Below are 23,288 nucleotides of genomic sequence, written 5' to 3'. Positions count from 1 at the left end.
AGCCCCGCCCCCGCCACCACGGGCGATAATAACAACACCGTCAGTACTATGATGACCTTTAGGGAGTGAGCAAGGAGACATCGATTAACAGCTGCAGCCACGCAGCGATCGTGTCTGTCTGCTCGGGAAAAAACGCTGAACTGTGCGTTTCTGCTACGGTGGCACCAGTTCACAGTCAAACATCACGTCCCGAACCGAGGCCAGACGACTGGCCCTCTCAGGTCACCACCACCACACTACACAGCTGGTGAAGTTACACAAATGACCACCTGTTGATCTGTCGTTTAGACCAGAGCCCCACAAGACATGCGTGAAGATTAAAATACTAATCTGTATTTGTATTGTATTTTGTGGGTTTTCCACACACACACACACACACAGGCCTTCATATAATGGAAAATCCCAAATCTATGATCATATAATTCATTTTTTCATTTCAAAAGTTTAAGGGGTAGTTTCACACATTTTTAACACACATTGCCTGCTGTAATTTTTCTTCCTTTTCATGCTGGCCATTAAAAGGATTCTTCCTACTGGGCTTTTATTGTAAAGCATCAGGGACAGAAGTCACAGTCTTCATTGTATTAAGAGAGTTCAGTAGTCTGAGGCAGACAAATTAACTGGATATCTTCAAATGTTTAATCCTTTTTAGTAGAAGCAGTGTCCTGGGAATCACAAAGAGGAAATTTTGTACTATAATGGACTGTAGAAGACACCCACTTGATATTGTTAACCAATTTAGAGTTCAGATGAACTTTTGAAGTCATGCGTCAGACGGACACTGCGGCTTTTGTCTCCCATCACTTTAATTAAAATGATTTTTTAAATTTTCTGTGTAGACAAGAGGAAAGATTACAGCAGACAAGAACTGTTCGGTCGTACACCTGATCATTGTTTTTTTAAAAACACGTGAGAATTTGTGAACATTTGAGATAAATGTAAAGAAAGTCTCTGCACATACTTCGTTCTGTACAGTGAAGGTCAAACATTCAAGAAAAGTAACAATGACCAAAACACATTTCTAAGTAAATGAGACTAAAAGTGTAGCAGATATTATCCTAATTAAAATAAACTGTGTGAGTCTATTTGAATTACACAGAGGTCTTTGTCTTTTCTGTTTCTGCTGTTGTAGAAACCAAGACTGGATTAGCCAGTTTACCCCAAAACATAGGGATCCTTTTGGTCCTCTGTGCACAGTGAAACGTCCTACAAAGTTGCCAAATTTACCATCAAAAGACATTTTCAGCAGTTTCACATCAGGATCGTTTGAATTTGGAGAAGCTTTGTCAAGTCTGAAGAAAGAACCCTGATCACATCTTTAGTGTTGAGGCTTGACAAGTCAAACGTTTACTCCAGCCAGTGTTATTGAAGTCTGACTTGTACTAGCAGCTAAAGTGCAGACCTCTGCTGCTTCAGTTTTGATCATCCTTGTTTAAAACAATGTCTAATAAAACCCCCACACTGATGAAACTGCAATACTACATCTGTTCCTTACTAAAAGAAAATGGTACAATGTCTTGGTACAATCAAACTGTGACTTGCGATTACAAAACAGCAACAGCAAACCGTTCTTCCAAAGACGTGAAGACTTTGCTGCACTGAGATTAATAGAAATTTATCACTGACACCACAAGTGTAACTTATAAATCACATTTTAATACAAATATACAGGTACATAAAGAATTTAAAGTCGAAACTTTATATATATATTTTGATACAAAACACTACAGTATAGCACAGATAATAACTCCATATTTCTTTGCGTCATGTGGCATGGATATCATTCATACGTGAGGTTCAGTGCTGAACACTGTCAAGAGAGGAGGACTCTGTTGTCTTTGGCCCACTTTCTCAGAGCTCGAATGATGTATTCAACCTGGGGATTTCCTGAATTTCGCAGAAGGGGCACCACCTCTTTCAGTGTCTCCCTAGAACACAAACAGGTTCTGTGAGGAAACACGATTAGATCAAGAATGCACCATCTCTCCTGTCAGACCACAGTTTAATATCCATGTAATAAAAGGGATTAAGAAGAAAAACGTTTTCAAGTGGAAAGACAACATCAAGGTAAACTACTGTACAAGAAAACGAGGCAAACATACTTGGACTCCTTGTTTGCCAGTATGAGCTGGAAGATGCCAACACATGCCCCCCTTTTGCCTTCCCAGTAGTTGGATCCGGGATCCAGCTTCTCAAGTGCATCAAACGCTTTGGCTGCATAGTAGAACTGTCCCATCTGAAACAACAGGTTGTTTTCATGACCACCTGTTGCTACATCTTGATGTTTTAGGCGCAGATTAAACCACCTCTTTAACAAATAAGCAGTCTGACTCCTCTGAAACATGTGATCCAGAACATTATGTGCCTGTGAGCCTTGCTCACAGTTTTGGTTGTATTTCAAAAATATGGTGAGGGCATTTTGAGGGAGGACGTTTCTAACAAGTTAATATGTGCTTATGCCAGACACGAATACACTAATAGCAAAGCCAAATGTGGTGTGAGGAAGAAAAAAAAAAATCAGGCATGTTTCTCTATTTTGTATTAATCTGAGCCTATACTCACACTTGGGATGCAACTAAAGTTTATTTTCATATTTAGTCCTATTGATGATTGAATCAATCAACTTTAGACATTAGACAGTCAAGAATCCAAAGTTATTCAGTATATAATGATATAAAACAAAGATGTCCACGTTGGAGATAGATTGTTTCACATTTCTGGTTGATAAACGTGGTTACCTCAGGTGATACTAGAGACAGGAGACAGAGGATGGTGTTACCTTGTAGCAGTCGTTAGCAATGAGCTGCAGCAGACTGAAGGAATCAGAGGAAGTGCCCATCTTCAGATAGAGCTCCCAGGCAAGCCGACCCTTCTGGTTCATTATGTCTGACAAGAACAAGGCGAGTGTTCAATAATCCATCATTCACAGGCAGTTCAAGCTACTTTTATATATTCAAATTTGGAAATTATTAAAGTTTGTGGGCAGGTTTTATAGATGTGGATTGTGGACTGATGGGATCTTTCTCGTCTTTCAGGGGAGATTTCCATTTTGCAGACGTGCTAAGTGTGACACTAGCTGAAAGCTAGTGTGACCTTAAATTGTTTATAGGCTTTAGGCTGGAAACTTGATAGTGATGTTTGATTTAGAGCTCATTCTCAACTAAGTACTGTATAAAATGTTTTACTACCGTAAGATCTCTAAGAGTATTTTCAGTACTCTCATGTCATCAGGTGTTTTTGTCTTTTTTCATGTCTACCTAAATTGGTCCCTCCTTCCAACAGCTGGTGCCTAACGCAGCAGCAGGGAACAGCCCGTTGAATCATATTGCTCCTGTTTTGGGAATTTCACAGTGGTTTAATATATATGCGAAATGTCAACCCACAACCTTTTTACTGAACAAACACCTCAGTCTGGCAATTTTTTGCTGGTATTCTCATTCTCATGATCTGTGGCATTTACACGTAGGACTCATTTTAAGACCACACTGATTCTTTTTAAAGTATTATCTTCTCTAATATTGTAACGCCGAGACCTATACAAAGTTGAAGAAGAACTAGATGTGTGTGCACATAAGGTCTGATTTCACTATTAATTCCGTAATTAATTAATGGACTACTGTCATTTTTACTATGTTGTAATCTTATTTTATTTAGTTTTTATTTTTATTACCCAATTAAAAGAGACAAAAATTATTATTATTTATTGTGGATCTAATCTTAAATATTTGTGTGGTAAATGTATGTGGTAATAAGTTCATTTGAAGAAGAAATTAGGGTCAGGTGTTGTACTTGCACTTGAGGACCCTTCTTTTAAAGAACAGAAATTTGGTTCTTCACTATTAAAATCTGATCCTCTGATCCTGACTACAGGTTTATTGTGGCTTGAATAAAGTAGATTTATGAAACGTTGTGTACTGATGCTCACCAGGCTAGAAAGGGTTACAAACTAATTTCTAAAGACCTTGTACTTCATCAGTTGACTGTCAGAGAAAGCCACTACTCTCCAAAAATAACACTGCCGCTCATGTACAGTTTTCACAACAAGAAATCTGTTGGAACAATGTTAGTATTAAAACTTTTAAAGGTTAACAGAAAGGCTTTGTTAAAGTTAATGATGCAAAAGGGAGTCCCACAGTTTACTGAAGGCATGGGTTCGCATACTTTTGCCAGACAAAAATATTTAAGATTGGATAGTTTTTCACAATGAATAACTGAATGTGTTTTTTGCCCATTTGTTTAATGGACTTCCTTTTATATAGTTTTAGGACTTCATGGTCATTTCAAGTCATATTTATGCAGAAGCAGTGTAAATTCTGCATGTGTCACTGCATATTTTTGTAATTAAATATATTGCTATTATCTTTATGACAAATATACATACAGCATCTTGCCAGCCAGCTGAGGTACACATAGTCATTCTTGATCTTTTCACTCTGAATCAGCAGGAAGACCTGAATGAAACATTCAAATGAATGTGAAAACAATAATCAGTATTGTCACACACAATTAACAAATGTGTAAAAGCAGTTCTGTAGATGTTCGCTGAAGTAAGTTACCTCTTCAGCTTCTTTGTAGTTGCCAAGGGCTGCTTTAGCCTGAGCATAGTTGAAGTTGAACGTATCGTCATTATAGAAGTAACCCTGTGAAAAAGAAAAGCACGGTTATGCCTACACAAAAAAGATGAATGCCCACATGTCCAAAGAGTAGTAGTATCAATCATAGGAAGAAAATCCCACAAGGTCACATCTAAATAGATGTACTACCTCTGTAAAGCACCACTTGTCATCTGAAGTTAGTGTGGAATATTTTTTTCAGCTCTTACAAACTAACAGCACTGATGCTTCACTGGAATATACCAGATAATACGTGACTTACTGTATATTGAGCAACACTAACCTTGATTGAGTTGAGATATATGAGAACATCTTCAAACTGTCTCAAGAGGAAGAAGCAGGAGGCCATGCACTGTCTGCCAGGGATAGTGTCTGAAAGGATAAAAAAATGTTACACACTATCCTTTAAATGACCATATTGATCACATTGTTTTTCACTGTACCGCATTCGCTAGCCGAGCCTCCGACCAACTGAAAGAACTGCTGTGCAATTTTTAAGTAATCCCTCTGAAAGATAAAAACGTAGTAACGCATGTTTATCTCACACTCACTTTCATCATATTCTTTGCATGTCTTCTTGTTTAACAAAAATACTCACTGATCCAATTTCTTGTCCCAAAGCAGCATTTACCACTCCTTTCAAAATATACTCCTGAGAAAATAATAAATGTTCAGAGTGAACAGTTTGATCTATGATTTTATTGCTATTTCAATTCCTGTCTGATGCCATTAAAAAAAAAAAAAAAAGCATAAAGGAGATACAAAAAGCCAAATACTCATGCTTTCAGATCTAAGTGATATTAATGTGCTTTTGAAGATAAAAAAAACTATTCACAGAAAAGAAAAGGCTCTTCAGAAACTCTTGAGTGGAGTGGGAAGAAGAGGTTTTTATCGGGTTTCATTTAGTCTGACATGATTGTGGTTTTTATTGGACCCTTTTTCTTACTAAACAACCTAGCCTTGAAACCCTTGAAAGCAAAATTCTCAATTTTATGACTGCTTTCAGTTACCATATTACCTTTTACACTTCGAAAGACAAGTTTAATATAAAAATTAAAGCTTAGTATCACCTGAGGAGTGGTTGGAACCAAATCTTGGATAAGGTTAAAAGCTTCCTGAACATCATCTGTAAGTGTAAAATTGAGAATGTAAATCACAGAAACATGGTTTACTCTGAAATCTAATATTTACAATAATTGTAAATCTTTAATCTTCTAAATTTTACATGAAAACAAAGATGCTTAAATTAGATTAACAGTTAATGTGACAGTAAGTAAACTGGATGAGGAAAAAAAATGTATCTTAGGTTTTCTACTTTTATTAAACACCACATAATTTTAGAAAATATTAAATAAACCAAAAGTATTACATAAAAGAGTGGACTTTGGGTTGTTGTATACTTGCCTTATATACATGCATTTTTTATGTATTAAAATATCAATATTTTCCTCATTTAGCTTCTCCCAGAAAATTATAATGCCATGTTTACATACCTTGTCTGAGATAGTAGATGACAAGGTTGAGTCTGGCCTCAGGAATCACATCGATCAGAGGAGGCAGTACCTGCAATGCCCCCTCCCCACCACGAAACACCACCTGCGGTACACAGAAAAGAGTTTCAGAGTGTGGGAAAATGGCAAATCACTGGTGTATGTACACACCTACACACTCACAGTTAGAGCTTGTGAAGTGCTTACCAGGTTGTGTCGGATAAGCTCCTTAGCAAACTCAAAGGAGCAGGAGGAAATGTCGATTAGGTTCTTCAACTCAGCCTGACAGAGCGGGAGAGCACATATTAAGTCAAACCTACACCAGTTACTCCTCAAATAGAAATGAAAAGCACAAGCAGATGCTGACTCTGACTGTAATGGAGCATGAAAATAAAAACTGGCGCATCATGAGTGTTTTCATAAACATATCATATTTTTTTATTCCCTTTTTGGCCTATTCAAATTAATGCAAGCTGTAACTTTTTATTTTTGTTCCCAAAAGTGTACAAATAACAATTTCTTGAAACAGTGTGAAACTATCAGCCAGCAGTACCTCAGCTGCCTTGCCGTTGTACAGTCTAAAGTGGTTGCAGGCCTTCAAGTTGAGGGCAATGGTGGAGTCAGGGATGCTCTGAAGGTACACAGCCAAAACCTCCTGAGACACATCATAGTAGTCCAGCTTGTAGTAACACAGAGCCACATACACTTTGAGGGCCAGGAAATCTCTGAGTAGACGAGATGTAATGAAGAGTAAAACTTGCTTTAATTTTTTTTTTTTTGTAATAGATTGATACCCAATGCTTTTTTTTTTTTAAATCATCAACAAAATTAACAATTCACTTCACTTCATGTCACATTACTTTTATGTCAACCAAGAAAAAATACGGCCCACTCATGCCAAAGGTATTGCTACTACTAGCTCAGCAGAGCTGCAGCACTGACACATGAATATCTTTATGGTTCCAAAAGGTAACCTGCTTGTGAAATCTAAAGCTGCTCCATTAATTACAATCACCTCAAGGTGGTGCTATGACAGTACATGCAACCAGGTGCAACTGTAAAACAAATCTCAAAGGCAGAAAAAACACAGACCTGTTCTGCAGTAGAAGGCGTTTATAGATGTCTATAGCCTCCTGGTAGTGGGACCGCATGTAGTGGATGGATGCCAGACTCAGCTGGTCCTCTGTCACATCTTCCAGGTTTTGGTGAAAACTCATTAACCTTTTCTCATCATTGAACTGATGGAAGATATAAATTACATTTAGTAAAAAATGAGTCATAAAAAGTAGAAACACTTTAACATTTTGAGAAAGATGAAATCTAAGTATAATTTATTTGCCAACCTTGTGAGCCAAGTGGAAGAGGAGTCTGTTTTGCAGGGGGGACATTGGTCCTACAGAGAACAAGAGATACCAAATTAAGTCAGACGAATCACATGGGAATAGGAGGAACAATTAATTAACATCATAACCTTAACACACCATAACAATTCATAACATCATAAGCTTTCAGCAGCCACACAACAGCACTGAGAGTCGATCTGGCAAAGAAATTATACAGTGACTGGAAGGATCTGAAGCTTGTAAAAGCTTACAACTAATCAATTAGGCAAAATTTGCCCTGAGAGAAAAATGTCTGTTATTGTTACTGACTGTCATCATAACAGAAGCCTAAAAAGTCATTACTAGGCCACTTAAGTAGCAAATGTTGTACAATAGAACCATCTAATATCACTTTTATGGTCTGTATGCATATAACACAATTGGTTGCATTTAAATGTAGTTTTGTTTACTTTTATTTACTTTTTTTGTATTAATTTCTACTGAACGGATAACAAAAATAAATAAATCAGGCTCTATGGTATTGTATGACAACAACTTGGTCCCATTTGGATAAAATTAAGCTAGATTGCAAAAACATATTCAAAATTTTAAAAAATATTAAATGGCACCTTCTATGGTCAGATTTGCAATAAAGTTATTATGCTGGTATGTGCATAATTGGTTTTATTAAAATTAAAATTAAACTTAATAATGTTTAAATACAGAAGATCAATCCTTTCTGGAAAATGTTGCCTTAAGTGTTGAACTACAAACTAGTAATTACAAAGGTACATAACAATTTTGTCTTACTCTGCTCAAAACAACTGAAAGTAGGTCACAAAAAAGGTTCCTACTACTATTATCACTCATATATTTTGTAAAAACACTTAAAGTACTGTTGAGCAAAAAGATCTTATCTGCAAATAACAGTGTACAATCTGCAGGTGAAAGTCAAGTAGGTTTAATGCAGTACATGTATGTTGCATTGTTTACCTTTAGATGCTGCCTCCTCAGCTTCTTTATACAGCCCTAGAAAAAATAGGGAACAGGCCAGATAGACCCACACCTCAGCAGGACATTCAGGTTTCATGGTCAGAGACTTGTACTCCTGTCAGAACATATAATATTAATGTAAATGATGTGATGTGTACAATGCTGCACACATTCATTCTGAAGCACACATATGCATGAAGAAATACCTCCATAGCTCTCTTGTAATCACCCAAGTGAAAGGCGCAGTAGCCAATCCAGAGATCAGCATGCTCCTCTTTCTCTCCAATACTTCTCTGAAACTGGAGGTGACAATAATAACAATAACTGTGATGTGACACGTAATAAAACGTTGTTGGTAGCCTGTGCATTGCACCATGACAGCTGTGCCTTCTTGTTAAGGGTATCGATTTTTCTCAAGGAGTTAATAACCCATTAAATCGAGTTTTGCCTAAAGTTATGTTCGTCTAAGTAGTTACCTCTAACAGTGTCAAAGCCCCAAGATAGTCTCTCTGTTGCAGGTAATCCTCCAACTGGGGAACCTTGGACTTGTTCTTCTTCTTTTTCTCACTGATGCTCACCGGCGTCTCTCCTCCCAGAGCGGGCTTCACGCGAGAGAGGATCTGCCACGGTGCAAAATCAAAATCATATTGTCTCAACTTATCAATTAGCTCATTTTCAGAGGTCTGATGGTAGCAGTCACAGGGACATCGTACACAACAATGTCAAAAATATATCAACATATGAAACTGCCATATCATCATAGTTTCTATAGCATGAAATTCAACGAACCTAAAGTTTTTTTTTTAAATCTCAGGTTTACTCACCATATCTTCGAGTATTTCTCGAGGAGGCAGCTAACTAATTGACTAGTTATACCGCTAGCTAGCTTGTTTATGGCTAACCTAGGTAACGCTGGGTGTTGCTGTCTGCACAAACTGACAATGTAACGTTCTTAGTTAGGGTTTAGTTAGCTAACGCTACCTATCTAACTAGTCTCATCTTCAATTGAAACACCAGGTCGGGTAGTTTTAGCAACGTAAAATAGACATTCTTTCGAGAAACACGTGGCAATGATGAAATACAGTAATAAAAGCTACTTTGAGATATCAGTTAACGCTAACCTGGTGTTAGCTAGCGCTAGCTAATGAGTTGAAATCAAAACGCATTGTTTTGTTTTTCCGCTCTCGGATTTTCAAAATAAAGGCTCAAACAAAAAACTCTGTAACGTAGCAAGGAAATAAATGCCTTTTCTGGGCGACATGTTGATAGAATGCAGACAATGAGAGAAACGAGTTCTATGTTTGAGATGGTAATTTAAAGAAAACACTCAACACCGCAACTTTTTGTTTTATTTTTGTCTTCTGGTGAGATTTATTTTGTAGCCCACAGGAAGCTGATTACTATTCTCAGCTCAACTTGACTCAGTGGTTTGGTCTTTGTTGCCTAGCAACGGAACAGAGAGCGACGGCAGGGCGGCGTTTGGGTACTGATAAAATATATTTGTTATACAAAATATAGCCATGAACTACTGATGTTTGACATAAATTGTTTGTATTTGCTTCGTGATGCTTGTTGAAGTGCCCCAGTGGCCTAATGGATAAGGCACTGGCCTCCTAAGCCAGGGATTGTGGGTTCGAGTCCCATCTGGGGTGGACTGTTTTAAAACGAGGCTGTGACAGAGCTACTGAAACTTCAACCTGGTTACATGTCGAAGAAAAGTCCACAATTTGAAGGTGTTGGCATCACTGCAGGTGTTTTCTTTCTGTGTGCTCCTCATTACAGCTGTTTACTTTTATTTGAGCAGGGTATCTTAATTGTTATGTTCTGTCCTCTGGGATTAATAAAGTTTTTTGAATCTTCAGTCTTATTTATGGATCCTAATTTATTCAAATGACATTACTCACTACTCACAATAGATCAGATACAGAATTATAATTGTACTGTTTGTGTTTTGTATCTGTTCTGTGTGTTTGTACAAATGTTTATTATCTAGGGACAAGTGTTACAAACATTTGCTGTAAGATCTGGGTAAAGTGGCCTTAGACAATAACAGTGGGGCATAAACCAGATTTGGCCCACCAACAAAGATATTTGGACCCATGAAGTTTTCAGTTTTTAGTGAGAATCTTTTACTGCTTTTGTATATTTTTTCATATATTATGTAAATACAAGGTAAATCCCAATGATTATGACTATATGTAACACCTCATAAGAATACATTATTTGCATGTCAAACAAACACGATGGCAATGAAATAGAAAGGGCATGCTAAAGCAAATGACAACAATAACAGTGCAGTAATGATGTATTCAAAGACTGAACACATATAGCTCAGTAAAGAACAAGGAGACAGTGATGTGTAGGTAGACAGATCTCTGAATCGGATGGAGTATGAGTTCTCAAGTAGGCTAACTGTGCCTGCCAAAAAACAGAACACAGGAACATCTGTGTTATCTGTGTCATACACGAATCATACTAGTGAAGAAATGAAAGAAGAAACAAATGAACCATGACAAAATATCCAGTTCACCATCAGTCGTCTTCTTGTCTCTTGTAGATGTACTGCTCCAGTCCAGGTTGGTTCCTCCTAGGTGGATTTCTGCTGCTGTGCATCCACAGTTTTTGTGACACTTTTTTTGTTTGTTGGGAGATCAACAACTAAGTTCCTCATATGACAAACATATAAAACATTAAGGAGCAAACCATCCAGGACAATTTTGACAGCTCCCTCCTGTCTCCTCCTCCCAGTCCTCTTGTTTACTATGATTTGGACCATCCCTGTATTTTGACAGCATCATATAAACATAATTAAATCTCGTCTCGCGTGTTATGTAAAAACAGAATTATATGAATAGAGTGAATGTACCTGTTTTATTCATTTTAATTCATCACTTGCACATGCAAACTGACAGCTAAGTACAAACAAGTTCTACAGCTGCAGCATTCAAACTAATGAAACATGCAAACATGTAAATAATACATACAACAAACATAGAAAAAAATTAATTCTAGTTAAATAAAATTTTTAAAGACAAATGGCAGATTGGCGCATTGTGAGCTCAAACACGATTTGTTATTTCATTTTGCTTTGCAGGGTGCAATGGAAATAAATTTCCTAAACAAAACTGTCAGTCAGGCATGACAGGATTAACCTATTTACATGGCCTCTGCTGATTATTGCGTTCACTGTTTACCTGAAGTTTTCAGTAAGACAACAGCGTTTTCCATTTGCGTCAAGCTGCATGTTTATGTAACGTTTTGGTCTTTTTTTGGTCGTTTAGCCGTCAGGATCTCTGTGGGTGCATGTCACCCACAAGGCAGCTTCCTTTTTGATTTCTTCCATAATCGGACCCCAGTTTATTCTGCTGTCCAATGTTGAGAGTCCACCCACTGCAGGTTTTTCTCTGAGAGCAGTTTCTAACTGAAGATCCTGCTAGAAGGCAACTATAATTCCTCTAGATTTTTTTTAATAACTATGCTAAGAAAATACAAAACAATAACAAAGGTATTACATTATCTTAAAATAAAAAAAAAAAAATCTGCATTGCTTTTGATAAAATTCCTCAACATTTATTAATCTTCAACCGACCCTGTGCTGTTTTCTTTCAGATGGAGAAATATATACTTGATATTTCAGAATTTCTTCTATTCACATTTTCTATACGGCAATAAATCCTGATAATAAATGATTTCTTCCCCTGGAAGCATTCAGTCAATAGAGTTATGGTACCAGTACCAACACCAACACATTGCAATTCTCTAGCACAAGCAGCCAAAAGCATACAAAGGAAAGTTGAAATGGTCAATTGTTAAGCTTAAACAAAACATCTCACAGGGCAAATGAGAATGCATTTCCAAGACAAAACTAAGCAGTTCTGAAGGTTACAGTCAGTGTCTATGTCGGCCAGAAGGGAGCCGTGGAGATTAAGATTTTATTTTGCATTTTTTGCATAATTTCACCTGCATGCAAACAGTGACGCGCTTCATAATCACACAGGAGGAACCACACTGATATACAGGTTTCACTTTGTGCTGAACAACGTTTGAACACATTGCTGCAGCTCTCTGACACTTCACCACCATGGAGATGATCGTTTTGAAAACGATCCTTGATGTTTCGTACAGAGTGACTTACAGTCACTTCGGAAAGCATGTGTATGTGCCAAACAGCATGGAATGGACAGATGCTCAAGCATTCTGTAGGGGGATGTTCACTGATCTTTCCCCCATCACTACGCCGTGGGATGAAGCTGCACTTAAAAATGTGACAGATGGTAGGGTTTTTGGAAAGTTCTGGATCGGTCTCTACAAAGATGCAACTGGACAGTGGATGTGGTCAGGAGGAGGACTTGCAACATGGGCAGCAACGCAGCCAGTTACCCTGCTGGGTGGGAAATATGTTTCTGTTTGTTGGCACATGTGTCTAATTGAAGGATGGTACAGTTTGCTACCGCAGCAGCTGCCTTTTTTATGCCTAAGTCTGTATGTGATTGAGAAACAGGTGACCTGGGAAGAAGCAATATGGAACTGCAGAGAGACACACTATACGCTCACAAGCCTGGTCTCTGAAGCCGAGAACCGTCTGGCCCTGAGAGAGATCCAGGACAGAAATATTACAGATCCTGTGTGGATTGGACTTCGTTATCTGTTTCAGACCTGGCTGTGGGTAGACGGCAGCCCTCTGGTGTACACGGCCGGGCCCCAAGGAAAAGATCAAGACTACCAGTGTCCGACTCAAAGCAACTGTGCAGCTTTAACCAGCAATGGTGTGTGGGTGGCCTTGGACTGCAAAAAGCAACTCAACTTTATTTGTGAATAAATTTTACATCATTCATTGTGTTTTTTAACTTTTCACTCCTGGTGGAAGATTCAAATGTTAGACTTTATAATATTATTTTAATGCACATTATTAAAATATTTAATAAAATGCAGAAAATGTGTTTAAATGCTAAATAGAATGATGCAAAGTATTTGGTATATACAGATGTTATTTACAATCTAAATAAAATCTGAAAATCCTATTATTATATTTAACTTGTTGAGATTATAATGGTGCTGTGGTTTTGTAGTGCAACATCTGTATCTAGCTGCTCTATGACTATGTTCAGATTATATAATAGTTTTTAACTAGAAACACAGATTATGAAATGCATTAAAAGAAACAATAAAGCAAAGTGTTTTTTTAAGAAAAGGAGGTAAATTTATTGATATTAAAATTCAAGCAGGCACAGTCACAGAGTCTGACTGGATCCAAATACCTACAATAAGAATGACCATATACAATATAGTCACAACAGACGAGCAACAAAGACTACAGGAGTGGAGTGAAGATGAAGTTAATGAACGAGGTAAAACGTAACATGTACATTATGGCACATGTGGGGAACATTTATACACAGTTTGTATTACGCAGCAAACACTGAGGCATTTGGAAACCAACTCCAGTCAAACTCTTCACAACTTCCACAACCTAAAATCTACTGTCTGTTTGTGCGGCCACCTTTGACTGTACACGTCATTGTCACTCCACTGTCTTTCCATCATTCTTGTTAGGTTAAACTGGATTACTGGGTTAATTTTTGCTGCACAAGATTTTCTGTTACATCATAGACCGGTGACCGGTGGTCATTCATGTTGCAGAGATTACAATTTGGGTGCTTAATTATCCACTGTCTTTCAGACTAATTTTAGTTTCCTCCCCTAATGATCTTCCATTTGGCACCGTTTATATAAATACTTACATATGATTATTATGTTCAATATCTCTTCTTTATATTAACAATAATAAATATGTTCTATGTTAACAGATACACTATACAAGGAACATAAAAATATCAGCTTCATGTTTTACAACCAGTAGTCTGGCACAAAAGACAAATATTTATGAATATTTATGTCAGAATGAGACTGAAACTGTCAACAATGAATTTTTTTATAAACATAGTACCACAGTAATTAAGCAGTGCTCCATTTGCAAAGTTATTGTTCTGGAAATATGGTAACAGGCTACTCAATTAATCGCTGGACATAACTGACTATAGCAAAATGTGAAATATTAAAGTAAAAGATTTTAATTTCACCCTGTCATCAAACTATGCACTATGCACTTGAGAAACAAAACATATAAAGTGCTGGGAAAAAAATAAAATAATAATAATAATAATATGACTTCCAACTGCTTTCTTGTGTTTGATGAATGGTGCCCCATGGAGTTTTCTTGTAAACAAATCACTGAGATCTACTAAACATGCTGAGAGTATTTCCCTCCTCATAAAAGTAAAAAATCCTGGACTGAGATGCCATCACAGTTCTGAATATATTTTATCAACACATGTGAAGTATATTATCATTAACATCTTTAAAAGAACATGTTTGACTGATGAGTCACAGTTGTATAAAGTCTAGCTTAGCATAGTATTGAGCAGTATGGCAACAAAGGCTTCATTGTGATTTCTGAAGCCTAGAATTTCTTCCCATAATGCAGCTGTGTGAGTGCTCGTGATTGTCTCAGCCTGAAACAAATATGAGTGCTTTAACTCTGCTTGTCAATTAAAATCAACTAAGTGTGAAAAATCAACCTCAAGTTTCATAAACATGGTAGAAGCAGCAGCTCCTCTCCTGGTCTCTGAAGTGCTTTGTTTTTGGTTCCCTCAACAAATGCACACCAGCATGCCGAGTGTCCCACTTGTCTAGACAGTGTTTCCAAAGGCAACTATGCTGCACAGTAGAGATGCAGCCTCTCTGTCAGGGGAGTGGGAGCCATACTGGGTGTCAAGATATAAAAACTAAGAGGATGAATAAGTTTGCTTCACAGCAGGGAGTGTCACTTCAGTTCAAGAACGACATAAGAGTGTGTCAGGTGTCACAACACAGTCTCAAACTTACATAAACAGGCACATTTTCATATTTAAATAACATCAGAAACACATACACGCCTCATTACTCACTTTTATCCACATTGTTCCTTTGCTAAAAGTCTCAGTAGTGCTGGCTCTCTAAGCTCCTCAAGCTTCCTTTTCTTCTCACATGAGCTTTGCAGTCAGAAAATATTTCTGTATCCCCTCAAATTTCATCCTACTTCCTTGTGTCAACACTGCCAACTTTCAGGATTTGAGGCCCATTCGAGCCATCAGGTGTTCATAGACTGTCCAAGCCATAGCAGCCATCAGAGTACGTCGGAGAGACCTGGGTACCGCTCCACGAAAAAACCCGCCCAAGCCATGCTCCTAAGGAGGAGAACAGAGCGGGAGAGTTCAATATAATGTGACACTGGTGGAGTGACAATTTTATACTCATCTATATTAATGCCAGCTATGCGTCTCACTGAAAATAAAATAATGAAACTGCACATGGAGCAAAAAAAAATCTTTGTGCTATGATTTAATGCGCACACACCTTGTAGACGTAACGAATAGCATCTGATGTGCTCCAGTGGGATGGGTTAACCTGAATGTGGGTTTTTACCACGTCTGCAGGCTGTGTAACTAGCGAAGCCATAACACCTGCTACAACTCCACAGCTGAAGTTCACCAGTGGGGCGTAGGCTGACGAAGCCACCTCTGAGAAAAGAACAAATTATGTATATTTCACCTTTTATTTTTTTACTGCTTAAATTCATGGCTTCCTTTGTATGGCAGGATACATGAAAAAATGTTTTTCAAGATAAGTGATGCAAGAACTCAAAACCCACAAACTTCAAGCTCATAAAACTGGCACTTTATAAAATGAAACTTTAATAACAATAACATTTTGATTTGCTGATGCAGTGTGGCTCTCACCTTGAGGCAGTGCTCTCTTAGCCTGACTGTAGAACATGACGTAGATACCGGAGAATGGAGCATCTCGGAGCAGTGTGGCAGTCAGCCCTGAGAAGAGAGCCCTGACGCCCTCTGTCTCATACATACTTCTCAGGGCCCCGGTAACACTTACATAGTTGTAACGGCCACTCTGAAAGACAATATGAATAAATATGAATATCGACCATGTGTGTTTATTTACACAATGGCTTATATGACACTGAGATCACCTGAGTACACCCAGCTGAATACATCTTTTCTACAGACTGTCAGCAGATGAAAGTTCATTGGATACAGTGTCCTTTAATATATGGCTTTGTGACAGCCCTACAAAAAGAACTTCCTCATAACAATGGATTATCATTTAAATGAAAGTCATATCATTAACCATTGTCTAACCTGTTCCACTGACTAAAGGTAATCGTACATTAACAGCAAGAATTAAAGTCACACATGATATGACTCATCTGAGGGGAAAATGAGAGAAACTGTCACTCACCTCAAAGCGTGTCTTGATGACCGTGAACGGCAGCATGCAGACACCAGCCACAGCTCTGGCCCCTGCTCCGAGCAAAACAGCCTGTCCAGCGTTGGGTGCCCGGTCCAGGAAAAAGTGCTGCTTCAGGGAGTAGAAGGTGCAGAAGTAGATGCCAACGCCAGGGATACAGCGCACAAATGACTGCCAGAGAGAAATAAAAGAATTTTGTATTTCTCTCATTTGACTTTTTGTTTATTGTGATGCTGTTAAAGGTTTTAGCCGAATAAAGAAGAACTAAAAGAACTAAGGTTGCAATATTATACATTTAATTTTACAGTGTTAAAATATTTAAAGATAGCAATGCTTGATTGTGCCAGGCTTTATTTAGTTTGACTTATTAATACTAAAAGAAGTCTGGTTTAGCTCATGTATCCTTAAACAAAATCACCAAATGGATTTTTTTTTTATTTTTACATTCTGACAGAACCACAGCTTTGTGATATTTAAAATAAAAAAGAGTGTCTGCCTGATTGTTAGAGCAATACAAGGAGGTAAAACTAATGTAAGCTGAAAGATGCGCATCAGCAGATATGTGCTGGAGGACAAAGGCCCTCACTGACAACTGCCTACATTAATATGTGCAACAATCTAAGTTATTTTGAGTAAACAGTAAACAAAGTCAGTTACTCACTGGTGAAACTCCCTTCCACAGGCTGAAGAAATTCTCTGTCCTAATAACATTTACGAAAACTGCAAACATCCCCACCTTTGGTGCACTGCAGAAAGACGTTTAGAAATAGTTACAAGAATATTAATAGACAAATATATAAAAAAGAACATAGGCACTCAAAGACAAATGCTGAACAGTTTAGATTTTCATGAAGTGGATAATATGCCGTAAAACAACCATTCACCACAGAAATCACCCTGGAACTGAAGCATGTCCTCAACTGGTTAACTTTAAAATTAAAAATCCAGTTTCTACTTTTAGCTAATTTCCTGTTCCTCTCCTTAGAGGAGGTAATTGCAACCTAATGGCCTGACAGTATGATTACATGGTGCTTGTGTGACTAATTGTCCTATATGGGTCATAACAGCAGATTCAGACTAGCACTGCCTGCAAATTCTGTCCCACATGCTGTGTGTGTGTTTGTGTTTGTCATTTTATGAAACATGTCTGGTGTGTGAGAAAAAACAAGGAGTGAAAGAGAGATAACACAGGATGCATGCTGATATACATGTATTTGGTAAAATGTGGATCTGTGTGAGGTGTGCACACACCCTGGCTTGGCATTGTTCCTCAGGGTTTGCAACCGTGTCTTGACCAGATCCAAAGGCTGGAAGAGCAGCGTGGAGCAGGTGCCACTGAGAGAGCCACACATAAAGGCTTTGAGAGCTGGGTGGGCCTAAAGATGGAGAGTGATGACAAACGACAGGGCAATGGCAAAGAAAGGACAGAGAGAGGTGACAGTAAAAAGAAATGGCAGGAGGCACAGAGAGTGAAGAGAAGAAAAACATGGTTGAGAGAAATTGAAAATACCTCTAAAAACGCAAAATATTGGTATGAAAAATCCTGCCAAATTAATATACATTATCTCAAACACATACTGGACTTAAATTTGAATATGAAAATGTTGGTGTGACATTTCCACTACAAAAACAAAGCTGTAGTCAAATTCCCACATTGTAGAGATGATGGAGATGTGGAGAGACAGTCCACACCACCAACCCACGCATGCACGCACACACGCATGCACGCACACCATGCCTCATGGACAAAAACATGCAGCAAGGGTATGAGACACAGACAGGGACAGACAGATGATAACCATTGTTACATCTGAAGTTAAACATACATGAAGGAAATTAATTTAGGGGTCAAAATAGAAAATGATAGCAATAACAACACAAAATAAACCATCTGCAGCATACATAAAATGTCTGACATAAAATCTATGCTCCATGTAGCTTATACACACCGTGGTGCCACTTTAATGCACACATAACACAAACAAACACCCTTACCTTTCCCAGGGTGCCTGTGGCTCGACTTTGAGAATCCTGTTTTTCCTGCATTCTGCTCTTACACCTGGCTTTCTCTGTCATGCTGCTGTTACAAACAGCATATTATAAAATAAACCTCCATCTCTCTCACAAACCTTCTCTCTCTAACCCACAGTGGCTTTCTCCTGCTTCTTATTGGCCCTCCCTCTCCCCCGTTTTGCAGCCAAAGCAGAAGCTTAATCCAGCCTGTGTTTTTCTATGGGCTTCTATCTTTATCTTTTAGACACACACTCACACATCTGTATTTTGGGCTCCCCCCTCTGCAAACTCTCACTGCTAAATTGCATCTTTGTCAAATGGCATGAGTCATGAAGTGGCTGTGTATGTGTGTGTATTGGGGAGGGCTTTAAATATAGGTCACTGAAAACGTATGTAGTGAGAGACTATTCACACAAGGTATTGGACAGACATCTACAAACCTTTTGCAATCATGTATCTAAGTTAACAAGATTGCCAGTGTTATTTTTTTTTACATTTTATCTAAATGTCTAAATAGTCTGTGTTGAGACACTGCCTTTCAATAATTGTCTCAAGATTAGCTGTATTTTCTTTTGCACATTAAAAAACTCTGAACAAAAAAGAGTAGGTCGGTCTGTGGCTTGTTTTTTTATTTTGTTAATCTGATGGTTTCAAACACCTTCACCAAATGTTTCAGTCTCTAATGTTGAAAGGCAAGTACAGTGAAAAATGATGCAGTTATGACATTCATCACTGATTTACAGAAAAGTCTTAATAAAATGCATTCATTACAGCTAAAAGGCAGCTGATTGTGTCCTTGGGGAAACTAAATGTTTCTGCTGTCACCATTGTCTATATATACACTGTTGGCATAGTTTTATCAATATAGCCTGTTTTACTCTTCACTGCTGTGCTGTTGCATTTTGTCATTATACAACTAGTGGCTTGGTTGCACAGTCAAATTATAAATGTGTATAGCAGGCTATTACAGTATTTTATAATCTTAGTTTAACGTGTAGGATTGTCTCCACTAATAATTTCCTGTATGGGAGAGTGCATGCTGATATATGAGTTATTTCCCTTTCTAACATACTGATTCAGTGTCAGAGTGTCTGTGTATGAGGACCACAGCAAACAGTAGAAACACTCAGCAGGTACACTCACCGCTGTAAACTCCATCTTTGACCTGGATGCTGAGTCGGATGAGTCCAGTTTTTCCCCTGCTGCTGCCGTTTTGAGACCAGTGGGTTTTAGCAAGCGCTACTACGAAAGGGAAAAGCACACATGAGCCAGACTCACATTTCAAAACAATAATGTCGTCCGCAAAGTCTGGGACGCCGGTAGCAGCTAGCTAGATTAGCTAACGTGAGCTAGCTAGCTGTACAGTAAACGCTAGCGTTGAAGTGAAGCTAGTGACAGGAGAAGTAAGAGCACTACTTTAAAAACAAACGCCATAAAACGTCCATTTAGCTACAATAAAGACACCCTACCACACTGCTCGACCGGCTAGTTAGCGTGCTAACTCGGCTTACCTGACTGGACTCCGTTAAGGACTGGTGGAGGTGCTGGTCTCCTCTGACAGCTTCACAAACGCCATGTTTGGGTTTTAACAAAACGTTAAACGCCTCAAAGTCAGATAACGGTGGTTCGAGTAGTTAGCTAGTCAGCTAGTTAGTTAGCTACAACCTTACTAGGAGTTAGCGCAGCCCGGTAAGTTAGTTATACCACTGTAGTCTGGCTCTCTTCAACAATAAGTAATCATGATGTAGCGACGATTCTTCCACAAAAGCCGTTTTCAGTGAGAACAATTAAAACTTAGTTATGAAGAGTCCCACTGTTCACTGGGGCTGTTAGCATCTGGCTAGTTAGCAAAGTTCACCTCCTGTAGGGCGCAGACCCGCCTCACATCTACACTCATACAGGAGTACTGTAAGTAACGAAGTACACGTACTCGAGTACTGTACAGTTCTACAGATACTTCTACTCGAGTATTTCAGTCTAATGTTACTTTTACTCTACTATATTTCAGAGGGAAATACTGTGCTACTTTAGTTTCTAATCTTCTTCTACATTTGACAGTTTTAGTTATTGAAGTTACTTTTAGATGCAGATTCTCAATCCAAACTAACATTATGTGTTTATTTTATTTATTTATTTATTATATATTATATTATGGAGTAACCACCTGGCAGCACATGGAGTGGTTAAAATTAGCCCCATCTGTTTTTTATTAACTAAGTTAAATTGATATTTGTTGAATGATTTTAAGTAAAAAAGTAATAATTTTTTTTTATGTAGTCTTCGCATTAAATGTGCACTTTATTCAGACTTGACAAGGTCTGAACATTGTAGGTTTCTGCAGATTTCTGCATCATGTGCATTTGGGTGAATAGTAAACATTTTACAGCACATTGGTTATAAAAGTGGTTGGTTTGGACAGTGAATACAGTGTAAGGTCTGTATCATAAGGGACCAGTACATGTGCTGGTATATAGGACATGGTGTTCATATTCTGTCGTTTTAGTTGAATTAATTAGAAAACAAGCCTTTGATTCAGCTCTGTGTACTGTGGACAGTGAGTCTATGTATTTATAACAGCCACCTCAGGGCGGCGCTATTGTCCCGTGTGAGAAGAAAACCAGGAGGTGTTTGACACAGCTGCTGTAAACTTAACATTAACTGTCTCTCTGGTCTTCTTCTGTCTACCTTTATACACATATTCTAAGTAATCTGGCAAACTTGGCCGATAACTCACATTCTTCATATCATTACAGCATGTTCTACCTTGTTTTTCAATTATGTTCAAGTCACAGGACTGGCAATTAGTTGTGGTGTATGTAAAGGTTTAAGTGTATTAAAAGTAGAAGAAAGGCTATTTTTAATGTCAGCATACAACTGTATATGTAACTAGATAAAGCATTTCCTGAAGAAAATGCACTGTGAATGCTGTAACGCTGAATCGATTCCTGAAGAACTGCTGAAAGTTGCTGAAACGTTTTAAAACGCTGCTGAAAGTAGCTGAAGAGAAACAGGACGTGTTAAAACAGAGCTAAACATATTGTGACGAGCCTCTGAGTGAACAAGTCTTTTATTTTTAAATAACAGACAGTGACAGCATTTTGGCCCCCCAGAATCACTGAATCTCCCGCCTGTTTCTCCCGGGTCGCCTATCTCCTCTCAGTACATCTAACGTCACTCAGCTATGTACACTACAAAATAAAAGAACTAAACAGGAGAACCACACAACACATAACAGCAGCAAATGGAACAGCAGCACCAAACACCAAAAGAACAATGTGTTTCACCTATGGGTCGCTACAATATGACCAAAAACCATCAAGGATCTGCAGCTCCAGCTGGAGCTGACGAAGCAAGAAAAGACGAAACTGGAAAAGGAAGTGGAGGCTGAGAAGCAGCTGCGTCTGACGGCTGAAAACAACCTCAAAACATCCACTCCTATGTTGAACGTGCGGCTGTCTAAGAAGGGCAACGCAGAGTATGAGGCCCGTACCAAGGCAGAGAAATTAGAGAAAGACCTTCTGCTTGAGGGGGATCACACCGAGGAGCTGCGGGAGAGGCTGAGCAAGATGGAGGACGCCCTTCTCAAAGAGAAGGAGCAGGCTGAGAGGTCCACAGAAAGGGCCCAGGCTTCTCACAGAGCTCAGCTAGAAGAACACCAAGCCGAGACCGAGAAAGTCACGGCCGCCCTGAAAGACGCACAAGATCAGCTGCACAACGAGCGCCTCCACTTCCAGCAGGAGAAAACCTCCCTGGAGGAGAAGATGGAAACATCCAAAGCCTCCTTTGTGGCTCAACTGGAACAGGAGAAAAGCAAACTGTTTGTTGAGCTGAAGGAGGCAAAAGAACAACTGACAACTGAGCGTCTCCAGTGGCGGGAAGAGAAACTCTCCCTCCTGGCAGACCTGGACACGGAGAAACAGGAGAGAACCATGTTTGACTGTGCTGCGAAAACGGAGATCAACACCCTGACGGCAGCACTGAGAGAGAGCGAAAGCACTCTGGAGACTCACAGTCTTCAGTGGCAGCAGGAGAAAACCACCCTCCTGGAGGAGATCGACAACACCAAACAAGTGTACGTGGCTCAAATAGAAGAGCAGAAGAAGACCAACAGCCACGTCACGGCTGCTCTGAAGAAGACGAAGCAGCAGTTTGAGAGTCACCGTGTGGAGTGGCAGGAGGAAAGGTCATCCCTCCTTCAGTCCACACATGACCTCAACGACGCTCTGAAGACCAAGGAGCAGCAGTGGGAGACAGCAGAGAGCTCTATGAGGGCCCGCGTGGAAGAACTCGAGCAGAAGATCGCTAAGAAGAAGAAGAAGAGGTGGTACAGAAAGTTCTTCTGACGCACGGCTCCAGCGTCCTCTGCTCAGCGATAGGAAACGAAGACACCATCACTCACTCACACCTTTACATCTATTCTTGTGAGGACTATTGAGAAGAAACAGTCTTAACCCACGAGTAGCTTAGAAAGATTATTTCGGGGGTTAAGACGTGATTTCACTTCCCAGCCATCCGTGGATTGGGGAGCGCTATCTGAATTGCCTTTCCACGTT

The 23,288-nt window shown here is 38.9% G+C and overlaps 2 protein-coding genes and 1 non-coding gene across 4 annotated transcripts; 1 reads left to right on the top strand and 2 right to left on the bottom strand.

The window, feature by feature from the left end:
* Positions 1–1,652: 1,652 nt before the first annotated feature.
* ttc26 (tetratricopeptide repeat domain 26) lies at positions 1,653–9,568 on the bottom strand. Its single transcript, XM_026359465.1, has 18 exons — positions 9,243–9,568; positions 8,895–9,038; positions 8,625–8,717; positions 8,419–8,533; positions 7,447–7,496; positions 7,196–7,341; positions 6,657–6,828; positions 6,311–6,385; positions 6,107–6,209; positions 5,684–5,739; positions 5,212–5,265; positions 5,057–5,120; positions 4,897–4,985; positions 4,557–4,640; positions 4,382–4,451; positions 2,780–2,886; positions 2,103–2,236; positions 1,653–1,928 (listed from the first exon to the last, which is right to left on the bottom strand). The coding sequence occupies exons 1-18, from the start codon at positions 9,243–9,245 to the stop codon at positions 1,814–1,816; spliced, it is 1,674 nt and encodes a 557-aa protein (XP_026215250.1). The 5' UTR covers positions 9,246–9,568; the 3' UTR covers positions 1,653–1,813.
* Positions 9,569–9,997: 429 nt separating this feature from the next.
* Positions 9,998–10,070, top strand: trnar-ccu. Its single transcript has one exon. It is a non-coding gene; the product is annotated as a tRNA-Arg (tRNA).
* A 3,545-nt stretch (positions 10,071–13,615) lies between these two features.
* LOC113161704 (mitochondrial glycine transporter B-like) lies at positions 13,616–20,685 on the bottom strand. 2 transcript variants are annotated; one of them, XM_026359488.1, is made up of 8 exons: positions 20,247–20,685; positions 19,879–19,977; positions 17,974–18,098; positions 17,384–17,468; positions 16,714–16,893; positions 16,197–16,365; positions 15,814–15,977; positions 13,616–15,644 (listed from the first exon to the last, which is right to left on the bottom strand). In XM_026359488.1, exons 2-8 carry the CDS (start codon positions 19,891–19,893, stop codon positions 15,522–15,524), a joined length of 861 nt encoding a protein of 286 aa, XP_026215273.1. In that variant the 5' UTR covers positions 19,894–19,977; positions 20,247–20,685; the 3' UTR covers positions 13,616–15,521. The 2 variants fall into 2 exon arrangements, with proteins under 2 accessions (XP_026215273.1, XP_026215275.1); XM_026359490.1 differs by lacking the exons at positions 19,879–19,977; positions 20,247–20,685 and adding an exon at positions 18,718–19,871.
* Between the last annotated feature and the right edge of the window lie 2,603 nt (positions 20,686–23,288).

Source organism: Anabas testudineus, chromosome 1 (assembly GCF_900324465.2).
Source record: "Anabas testudineus chromosome 1, fAnaTes1.2, whole genome shotgun sequence".
NCBI classification, from domain to species: domain Eukaryota; kingdom Metazoa; phylum Chordata; class Actinopteri; order Anabantiformes; family Anabantidae; genus Anabas; species Anabas testudineus.
The sequence above is the reverse complement of the archived record's forward strand: the minus strand, read 5'-3'. Positions and strand labels throughout refer to the sequence as shown.

Excerpts from the sequence above, each read along its gene's own strand:
- ttc26 (XM_026359465.1), bottom strand. Across the intron at positions 7,342-7,446 it reads TCTTCCACTTGGCTCACAAG|TTCAATGATGAGAAAAGGTT; the intron begins GTTGGCAAATAA and ends ATCTTCCATCAG. Across the intron at positions 6,386-6,656 it reads ACAACGGCAAGGCAGCTGAG|GCTGAGTTGAAGAACCTAAT; the intron begins GTACTGCTGGCT and ends CCGCTCTGTCAG.
- LOC113161704 (XM_026359490.1), bottom strand. The coding sequence starts at position 18,798 with ATGACAGAGAAAGCCAGGTGTAAGAGCAGAATGCAGGAAAAACAGGAT. Across the intron at positions 18,099-18,717 it reads CCACAGGCACCCTGGGAAAG|GCCCACCCAGCTCTCAAAGC; the intron begins GTAAGGGTGTTT and ends CTCCATCTTTAG. Across the intron at positions 15,645-15,813 it reads CTATTCGTTACGTCTACAAG|GAGCATGGCTTGGGCGGGTT; the intron begins GTGTGTGCGCAT and ends TCTCCTCCTTAG.